We start from the raw sequence: 10,825 nt of genomic DNA on the forward strand, positions 1-10,825 counted from the left end.
AAACCATCTTCTCTCTGTACCTGAACTAGTATATAAAGATCTATACAGAATGTGCAAATCCAATGTAAGTATATTTTTAGGCTCTCTTCTTCAAATAGAAGAAATACAACATTAAAAACATGAACACCACAGATTCCCCCTACTCAGCCTCTGCAGAAAGACATCAGTAGCAATACTGCCCAAGACATCCAAGTACAGAAGCAGCAAAACATCGGACCAAGAAATCCATAGGAACGCATGGCATATGAACAATAAATAAATACATGTGGAAAGGGAAAACACTGATATCAAGGGAAACTATTAACACCAGCAAATTAAAGTAAATTAAGACTCCAGTTAGCCTACAGCAGATCTAGTCATAAAAACCACGTAACATCTTAAGTAAACTTATAACATTAACTGAGATGCAGTTACACTTTAGGCAGACAGGCTTTATTATTTACCTACTTGTTCATTAAGAACTAATATCTGGTAGTTATATGCCATGCTTCATACTATTTAATAATTCCATATTTGTAAGTATTGCTAGACCCAGATGTTGGGAGTCACACAGCCCCTCTACTGGGTTATTTGCTACTGCTGTCTTTTCACTACCACTGTACAGATTCTTTCTGCATCGATCAAACACTTCAATATCCCTCATACCAATCTGCCATAGATCAAAGTTTGTGGAAAAATAAGTTAGACAAAAATATTACAGCCTACAAGGAGTATGGTGCAATCTAGTTTTTGCAGTTAAGCCTTCTGGCTCAAAGAGTAGCTCAACAGTAGTACCAGCTTCAGAAAAACACAGTTCTAGAGCTTGTAAAATAGAGAGATGTTGCAATAGTCTGGATTCTACTTCAATACTGGAAAGTAAGCCAGAGATCAAAGAACCTATATATACAGATCTCAAGTGTAGTCTAGATGATGAAGCAATAACTACAGGGCACTCCCTTCAGAAGTTGCTTTACAGGGTGTTCTTTGCTTTTCGGGATGAGTGCAGATATGAACTTCTTAGAATAGTCTCTGAGCTTCCACTCATGCTAAGGGCGAACATATTCAGTGCAAACAATATGCAAGTTAATTCAATTTACAGCTCTCAAACTAAAGAACCAAAAGCTTACTAGTGGCATCTACTATTGGTCTCTCTCCTGTGGAACTTCTTATAAGACAGTCAGGTGGTAACACTGAATATCAATAAAAAGATTCCTTTGGCCAGCACTTAAACATTTTCATTACTGAGATGAAAGTAAAATTATATTTTCTAGGTGTAGAAATATGCACAGAAGCCTTCTCTACACCAAACACCTGGTGATCTCCATGCAACACTGATACAGCCGCAAAGACTTTGAAGGAATTTTTTTTTTTAAGAACTATTTACATACAAGGCTAAATCACAACATTGTCACCCTAAGGAGGTAAGTTTTATAGTAAAACTTGACTTGTGGTCAACACCCAACAGTTGTCTAACAACTGATCTGCAAGGTTGGAGTGCAATACAAAACCCACTACAAAAATCAGTTTCTACTCTTCATCTGAGTACTGAGAGGTTCAGTGTAGTTGCCAGCACTATAAGAACATGGTTAAAGTCATTTTCTAGTAAATCAACATTGCTAGATAGGTACAGTCAGTCCACAGATACAATGACTTCTACCCAGTGTAAAAGAACCTAGCAACAAGCCCCCAAAAAATCTCAGAAGCATCAACTTCTTGAGTCATCAGTTCAGAACTCCATATGAATGTTGGGATTATTGACCGTAGCAAGGTCAGGTGTCCAATGTGTTGACTTCTTTGGAGCAGAAATAATGCACAATTATTGCATTAGGGTATCGAGCAAATGCACTGTAAAGAGACAGAACACAAAAATCAACTGTCAATACAGTTTCCCCTAATCAATCACATCCAACTTATGCAGAATCAAAACCAGATGCTTAGATGAAAGCAATGCTTTCTTGTTTAAATTACAGCCTGAATGCATCCTAGAGAAGATCAGACAAAAGTATTCAACAGATTTTGTAAGAGTTCCATTAAAAAAAAACCAAACAAACAACCCACACACTAGTTTTCACTTCTACAAGCACACTTTACTTGGAAGTCACTGGTAACAAGTTAAAGAGCAGGTGACCTGTTGACATGCCTGCCCTTCAAAACCTTGTCGAACTTAACAGCACTAGAAAAATCCTAGACAACCAAAACAGAATCACAGAATTGTTGAGGCTGGAAAAGGCCTCTGAGATCATCAAGTCCAGCCTATAAAAGAATGAAAATTTAAATTCTGATGCTACATGCCATATATATCAACAGCAAAAGATTGTGCATGCACAGCAGTAACTATGTTTAGACCTACGTTTATTGAAGTGTTTTGGAAAAAGAACCTTTCCCAGAATGCTCCTGATAGCTCAGAAGGGTTCACATCAACAAGAGAAACAATGAATGCGCCAGTCACGTGGCTTTTCACTGGAGTTCAAAGCAGAAGAAGAAAAAGCACTAAACAAAATTTGCATTCTATACTAACCCCTAATTACCTATGAGGAATGGCAGAATAAAAGTTAGTGGCATCAACGTATGACGTGAATTAGTTCTACTTTGAAATGCCGTAAGATAATTAGGTTACAAAACAGAAATCAGCCAGGGAACCATAAAAACATCAGATATAGAAAACTAATCATACATATATCTTCATTTGAGATTCTTTCTATCATCCTTCTTAATTCTAGTTAAGAAATTTTCCAATTTCATATGAGAAGGGATTTTCTGCCACCTAGAGTTGTGAGGTAAGAAGTCTTAGGAGTTCCCAAAAGGATTTTAAGCTCCTTTATTGAAAACAGGAATAAACTCTTGCTGTAAACTTCATGTTGACTAAAGCTTTCATGTTTTCCCAGCTAAGCAATATAATTTGTAATTCAAACACTCGACACAAATGTCTCCTTCATACTGCTCTGTGTATATACACATTCCAAGTTTTGAATATTCTTAGTTTAAGTGTTACCAGATTCATATTTTACCCATTTTCCTAAGCTTTAAGATAAATGCTCTCTCACCTGTTACCTATCTTCTTTTTACACACAGTGCACACCTTCTCTTCTGTAATAATGCACTTCACTTGCTGATGTAAGATTCGCTCCTCCTGGACCTAAAGAGGAATAAAATAAAAAAAACTTGTTTAAAAAGCAATGCTATGCCACGGCTCCCTCAGTCTAGTGAAACTGGGAACTGCCACAAGGTTTAATTTTCAGCAGCCATATCTACATTATCAAGCCCTACGGCACAAAAGAAGCGGGTCTGTACAACAGATGAGGTGGTATTTAACACCCAGCACCCACGCTATATGAATTGCAAGATTTTACTTTCAAGTAGTCTGGTCCACAGACTAAGGCATTCTAACCACTAAGGGCTGTTCAGGCAAACTACTGAACTGCATCATCTGGTTTAGTTCCTTTGAAAGAAATTGAGCCTGTGCTCTCCAAGATCATCCTGCAACGCACACCAGAGCTCACAGGGAGTCTCACAGAGACTCACAGGAAAGACCTGCACCTCGTCCAAACTAAAATGAATGTACCTGCCACCTCCTGAAAAAAGGACACATCATCTACCTGAGGCACATCTACTAATTTGAGGTGTGCTACAGCACCATCTGGAGGACACACATTCCATACAAGAAACAGTTCCAATATCGAACTTTGCTTTAAAACACCGTTCCAGTAACCGACAGGTGGTAGGTGCTTACCCTCAGGAACTCTGCATGGAGAAGATTCTTGAGTACTTGATTAAATCTTTTCTTCTGCGCGTTTTCTTCAAGGACTTTCTCTAAGAATATTCGAATCTCACTGATCTGTGTATTGGCTGGGAGGAGGTTTATCGCCTGGAGCAAAATAAACTTACATTAGGAAAAATTTAAAAGGAACAGAGAACAAACCAGGGCAGAAATTGACACGTTTAGTTTGACACTGTTATAACCTATTCACTTGACTACTCCAGTACCTTCTGTCGCCTTCTGCCAACAGCATAAACTGAGTACTTAAATGTCTTTCTTACCTTGGTGGTATCCAGTTTGCTGTGATGTAGCTCCAGAACCTGCAGAGCAGCCTGCAGGTTGGCTTGAGGCTCCAGCACTTCCATCTTGATTGGTCCCAGGCAGTGAACACTGGGCGGGGAGAGATACATCCGGAGCAGCGACAGATACACCTGTCACACGCAAAAGGGAAGCTCTGAAACCACCGCACACGTCCACAACTGGCAGCGCTGGCAGAACCCAGCAACAGTACTAGGAAGCCCTATCCACGCCATTTAGAATTCTGAAGTGCTCCTTTAAACAGCTCCGAAAATAACAAAAGCTGAGTAGTACCAGTGATGGCCAAAGACTTTTAAGATCTACATTCTACACTAAAGTTTTTCTATAAAAGTAGTTTCAATCTCCTCCCTCATTTATCTTACATAACTCATTATAACCTTTAGAAATCAACACTTCATTGCTTTTTACCATTATTTTTTCTGTTTAAGTACGTGGAATACGCACAGTTACAAAACCAGTATTTTGCCTTCTGAATCCCATCAGAACTTTAGCTACAGAATATGTTCAATTCCAGTGATACTGTAACATTCTCAACAAAAAACAAATGAAATAAAAATAAAAACTCTACACAATAATCTAGTAACTCCAAAATTCCACAGAGCTAATACATAGGTTTCTGTCCACCAACACAAACCCTGAAAAAGCCGACAGAGAGCAAAAGCTTTAAAGTCCCTAGCATGGAACAAATAGTCTAATATATCTTTACTGAAAAGGAAGACCACAAAGACGAAGCTACTTACATCTTTGTTGCCATCTTTGTTTATGTCATAATGTTTATCGCAGTAGCTAGAACAGAGAAGAATCAAGTGAATTGCACGGACAGTTTTGGAACCTAGAGAATCAGTCCACAGAAATCAACATTTAAACATTTCGATTACTGAAGCTATCCAAGTTAGGTGACCATACATCTGAATTTCATCGTTCACTCTCCACTGCAATGCTGAGAAAATTGAGGTTTTGTGCAAGAATCCCGCTTTCAATCAACTTCAAAAGCTTTAAAACAGAAACTAAATTTAATTCAAAAGGGAGAAAGAGATGTCTCCAACACATCACAGCATAAAAATACATGTGCAAATATACCTAATTACTGTATTTGAATCACAGAAAGGTGTACACTGCATAGCAGGAGTGAATGTCCTCTCACAGGCATTTGCTGAAACTAGCTTTAAAAGAAGCAATGTCAAACAGACATCAATGTTCAGATACATCTGCCAGTATCGGTTAATCCTAATTTTGCCCAGAGTACCCTAAATTCACACAGAGGGTTTCTTTACTGAACATATCTAGCAAAATGCCATATCTTTACTAGATAGGATTCTGCTAACCAAAGGAGTTTAACTTTGCATCTGGGCTAGTAAGTGCCTCTCCAAAGAGAAAGGAAGCAAAACAACATAGGGAAGTTCACAAGCTAAGTCTTGAGCAAAAAAAAAAAAAAAAATACAGAAGCCCTTACTTTTCAGCCATGTTGGTGTCCTTCAAAATATGAACATAAATAAACAGAGCTTGCTCATGCTTCCCCATACGACCCAAGAGCAGAGCACGTTCTTCTAGGAGACCTAGAGATAGCAAGAAGGGTTAGACAACAGCTATGCAGAACAACAACAACATAAACTCCACTGGTGACCAGACTAACAGAAAGAACTACAAACCGTAGTCTGGGCACAGGTTAAAGCTAACACTGAGACCATAATGTCTGCTTCACACCAGTCTCAGTAACATTTTTAAGCAGCCTTAAGAAAAAACAAACTTCTGATCTGTTGAGCAATTCAGGCTCATCAAAAAGTTTAACTAAATATTTCAGGGATGCGAGACCCCACAAGGTCTTAGACCAGGAATCCTACAGGAATCCTGCAGAGACTGGTAAACCCATCCGCACCAGTAAAAAAATAGTTAGTGTAAACACCAATGTCTTACAACTACAGATACAGACATCTCTGTTTCTAGTTACCAGGCCTCTACACTAAGTGTTTTGCTGTACAATGAAATAAGCCAGCATTTAATTAACCTACGGAAATTGAACTCACCATCAAAGGGGAAGTCACTAATTAGTCGACTAGGTTCATACCAGCTAGACTTCTCCAGAAAAAGTAGAAGTTTTTTCCGGTAATCCCCCAAGTCTCCTCCTTCCTCCCCAGCAGGCACTGGAGTTTTATCTATATGCAAGAAAACAAGACAAGCTGTGGCATTCCCACTATTTCACTACACTAGTACACAGGAGATAAACAAGCAAATCATTATGAGGAGAAACCAAATGCTGATGAAACTGTTACATGGGCTAGGATTCTGGTGCCCTTGCCAAACTACTTCTGCTCCTTAAAACACATCAGAAGGGTGGTTAAACAACAGGCATAGTTATTCAAGACCACTCCCAGCCCTTAACACTCAGAATTCAGAGAGCAGTAGCTGCCATTCCACTTAACCATGAAAAAAGTGTCACTTGGTCCCTTAAGATCTTTAGGGAGGCAATAAACTAGACTTTTCCCTAATTATGGTTCCAGTTCCTTTATCACTTGGGTTATCTTCTTCTAGATGTGAACAAAGACAGTTTACAGCAATACACTATGAGGGGCCCCTGTGTTGTGCCACATCCTTAGTCTTCTCAGCAGAAAAGGCTCAACGTACCTGCAGGGAAAGAACTGAGATACTCCTTCATTAAGGTCTGCACTTTCTCACAGTACAGCTGGATCAGACAGTTGTGAAAGTCTGCACCTGTTTCTTCCCAGACGTGAATGATGTGTTCCTGGAAATACATGTTCAGTTATAGACTCCTTGTGGGAAATAATTTGTTTTAAGCAAGCAACAGTTCCATGCTATTCCTTTACTAACCTTTCTTCAGAGTGTAATACATTTCTATTATTTTTTTCTTCACACAACTTACAGCAAAGCTAGCATTCTTTGAGACAGCACCAGGCTTCAATGCCTGGAAAACTAAAGTCTTACTTGTAACATGTTGTACTCAACAGAATGCACAGCAGAAATTGAGTTCTTACCAGATAGGGAATAGTCAAGCTTTTAAAATTTTCTATCAGGAAACTGAGCACTTTGTCTCGGGGCAAAGCTTCCACTTCAGGAAGGTCTTCTGTAAATACCTGTTAAAGAAAATTTATTCACACAAGGGTGATATTTTTTTTTTTCAAGTGCCACAGTGTATTTTCTCTGAGGCACTGAAGCCCAGCATATCATAACACATGTCTAAAGATTAAGCACAAGAAGTATAAAAGAAAAAATCCGAGCAGCTTATTCAGGCACTCAGAAGCCAGCTCACATCTGAAAGGATTAACAAACATCCCACTTCTGCCTCAGTTAACACCATTTACAGTGCCCAACACCTCCCAAATGCAAGGATTCAATTCTCCAATATACTAAAGAAAAATGGGAAAATAAGAAATACAAAATAACATTTGACATTTAAATACCCAGTTAAGCTCTTGTGCAAAAAATGTAACATCAAGAACATTAGAAGTTCTGTGAAAGGTTCCTAGGTACTTATTACCACATAAGGTATTCCAATTACAGAAAAACATAAGAAAATATGAAAGGTTGTCCTGCTCTATCTACTGCTAATCTTACCACAGTACTCAACACTGCAAATAAAAATTATATATTTAGCTGGACTTAGCATTAATACATGGCTTCTTACACTGAGTTCTCCAAATTCCACACAGCGCACTAAGAATCACAATGGCAAGGTGCCTCTTTCAATCACACTTACCTTCAGCCCATCTTCAGGAAAATCTCTTAGCACCCAGACAGAGTAAGAAAATACCAAGTTCAAGTTCTCAGTGCCTGGAATACAAATAGCAGCAGTGTTCAACGTCGAAGTCCTAAAGATCCACCCACTCACAACAAAAGCAGATGCTTTCAGAGCTAGCAAAACTTAATTCAGAAGAAGAATATCGTTTAGGTGTGCGTGTTTCCCCCGCCCCGTAAAGTACATCACACATTCCAGGCTAAAGCCACAATTACTTTGCAAACATGATTCGAAACAGAAACAAGAATTAGCTCGCATATTAAGCGTCAGACCATAATCAAGCTCAGCTGTCTTATCACATTCCCAAAGTCTACCCTTACAACTTGCTCTTCTTAGGGTAGAAAAAGCACTGCATTTTTCACTTGTGTAATTTCCGTCAGTGGGAGGAGTCCCTGCCCATGGCAGGGGTTGGAACTACATGATCTTCACTGTCCCTTCCAAACCAAACTCTTCTATGATTTCCAGCCTGCCAGTCTAACAACTTCTACAGTAAACGGTCAAATACTTCATAATAAGTAGTACAGCGTGCTAGCACTGAAGTAACTGGCATAGAAACTACGTAACAGACAATCACTTTTCAGCTTTAAATAAAATTTAAGACCCACCTCTTTAAAAGAATACATTCATTTGGACCATTTGGTTCACAAAGCTCGTAAAACAAGTTAGGAAAACACGATTTTCCCCTCACCCTCCTGATCAGAACCACCGAAGCACTCACTGCCCAAACAATGCAACAACGCAACTGTACAAGAAACAGAAACCTCCACCAACCCTACACATATTTGCTTTTCTTTATCCCACAATATAATTAGGAGTAAGTTACTTTTAAAATATTTTAAACAAGCAGCATCTTCATAGTAGCAGTATTTTAAAAAACAGATGAGAGCTATGAAACAAAACAATTAAGACAGCCGATCCAATTTCAAAGTTTCAGAAACAAAACAGTGATATAGCAAATGGCACTGAGGTCCAGGTCTGAATTTCACTGAACTTCAATTACCTTCCTGAATTAAGAGGACAGAGTACGGTAAGGGCTTTGCCAGCCTCACTGAGAAAATTTAAAGAAAAGACAAATCATGGGAGTAAGCTCTCATGTAGAACAAGGCCAGACAAGAGAAAGTTTAACTCCTTATAAAAAAGCACGAGACTAATTAGATAGTTCCTTACCAAAGCAACAAGTTGCCTATACTGAAATCGTGACCAAATCAAACAAGTTACAACCTATGCAAAACATTTAAGACAGCAGAAGACAAACTCATCAAGGAACAGCCAGAGCTTATAAATCAGAATACTAAGAGGCAAGATCACATCCCACCACAAAGCAAAACAGCTGGCTCCCTCAGCACACAACACTGAGCTGAGTGGGGATTTACACTGAAGCTCACAGGCAAGGATGTTTTCTGCTCCTACAATTAAGGCAGACACTAAATTTCTACATTTTCTCAGCAACAAATCCCTAATTAAAATATCAGTTGTAACAGGATGAAGTTCTGCATAACACTATAGCCGATAAAGCACGGTGTAATACAGAAAATTATCTACCAGCCAGTCAAATACATAATTGTCCTGTGCCTATCCTTGCACAGGTAAAGTGTATTTGTGATCAACATGGACAATCAAAAAGTTAACAATTAATTTTTGCTTTGATGCAATAAACAGTAAGTGTTTACTTTGTTGACAAATGGCAAGTATCAAGTCCAAATCAGTAATACATACTAGATGACTTAAAAAAGCACAGCCTGGAGGAAATTTTCTCTAATCACCTGAGAACTATTTAAGAAGATTTTGTTAAATGCCTCAAACCCCATAGACAAGAGATGACTAAAGAAGAGTTTCTACTCCACTCAGAATGTAAGTGAAAGCAACTAAAAATACATCCCACATAACTAAAATTTTAAGAATAATTTTAAAATTATCACTTATTACTTAGAACTACAGAAACCTCACCAAGGGGAGGGCAAAGGGAAAAATCAGTAGAAATCCCAGAGTCTGAAATGCTTTTATCATCTTAAAGGGATGGCCAGAAATTACACTTACTAATCAAGGCCAAATGGGCAATGCCATTAAAAAAACCCCACACACACAGTGTTATGTTTCTCCTATTTTCTTGATGGGAAAAATCTACAAGTGATAGTAGTGTAAAACATTCCATTTATTAGCAACAGTTAACTGTCTAGGTTGTTTCCACTGTATTCCATTCCCAAAGATCCTTCAAACCCAAAGATCCTTTTATCAGTTTTAAAGAGCTGAGCAAGGAACAAGCAACATACAGGAAAATTGATTTTCAGGAGGTCCTGAAACAGAGAAGCTCCAAAAGCCTAAAAGAAATTAAGCAAGCTGCCAAGATTTTAAAAAAGTATTCCAGACAACTTGGATAATTATAAGGCCTAAAATATCATCACTCTCAGGTGCAACAAACGAACAGGTGACATAGGTCAATCGAGATGAATTTATCAAGATGACAATTATTTTAAAAGTAAGTTTGTTTTGTAAAGCTGTATGCTGAATATAACATACCTACACTTCTCTAAGATGACTCACATTTCCAAATGACTAATTTCCAAATTTCAAATGAATATGAAGTACAAGAGAGACACGGCACAAACGGGAAAGGTCTCAATGTCATTGTAAGTAACATATCACTGAATAAGCATGTTGCCAAAAGAAGCCAGCAGTTCTTAGAAGTAATTATAGAAAAAAAAGTATTTTAAAAAAATCAAACTTTGCCAACTAGAGAATGAACAAAGGTATTTCCTTCAAACCCCTCACTTCCAAAAGAGCTGTGCATTTAGAAACAAATAATATTACTGGGAAGGGATTACTCTTAGAAGCAGCAAAACCAAAAAAAAGACTTAGGAGTCCACAATGAATAGTCAACCAGGAAAGTTCCTATCATGATGCTGTGACCAGCAACTACAACTGTTAGGTCATTACCTAGATCAACCTAAACACAGAAAATAAAAACTTCATATAGGGTTCTTCATCTCTAGCAACTGGAGGTTAGACTTTCAGCAGGAAAG

General features: G+C 38.3%; 1 protein-coding gene across 1 annotated transcript in view; it reads right to left on the reverse strand.

Annotated features, from left to right (window-relative positions):
• Positions 1–1,467: 1,467 nt before the first annotated feature.
• The window catches only part of VPS39 (vacuolar protein sorting 39 homolog (S. cerevisiae)), a gene marked incomplete at its 5' end in the record, with an annotated part of 21,546 nt that continues 12,188 nt past the window's right edge, over positions 1,468–10,825 (reverse strand). The window contains 10 exons of the mRNA XM_009874286.1: positions 1,468–1,824; positions 3,024–3,115; positions 3,710–3,844; positions 4,018–4,167; positions 4,795–4,840; positions 5,508–5,610; positions 6,079–6,207; positions 6,677–6,794; positions 7,045–7,143; positions 7,767–7,840. Of these exons, the coding sequence (XP_009872588.1) occupies positions 1,749–1,824; positions 3,024–3,115; positions 3,710–3,844; positions 4,018–4,167; positions 4,795–4,840; positions 5,508–5,610; positions 6,079–6,207; positions 6,677–6,794; positions 7,045–7,143; positions 7,767–7,840 (1,022 nt within the window). The remainder of the gene's footprint in view (positions 1,825–3,023; positions 3,116–3,709; positions 3,845–4,017; positions 4,168–4,794; positions 4,841–5,507; positions 5,611–6,078; positions 6,208–6,676; positions 6,795–7,044; positions 7,144–7,766; positions 7,841–10,825) is intronic.

This window comes from Apaloderma vittatum, unplaced genomic scaffold, assembly GCF_000703405.1.
Source record: "Apaloderma vittatum isolate BGI_N311 unplaced genomic scaffold, ASM70340v1 scaffold8298, whole genome shotgun sequence".
Classification (NCBI taxonomy): domain Eukaryota; kingdom Metazoa; phylum Chordata; class Aves; order Trogoniformes; family Trogonidae; genus Apaloderma; species Apaloderma vittatum.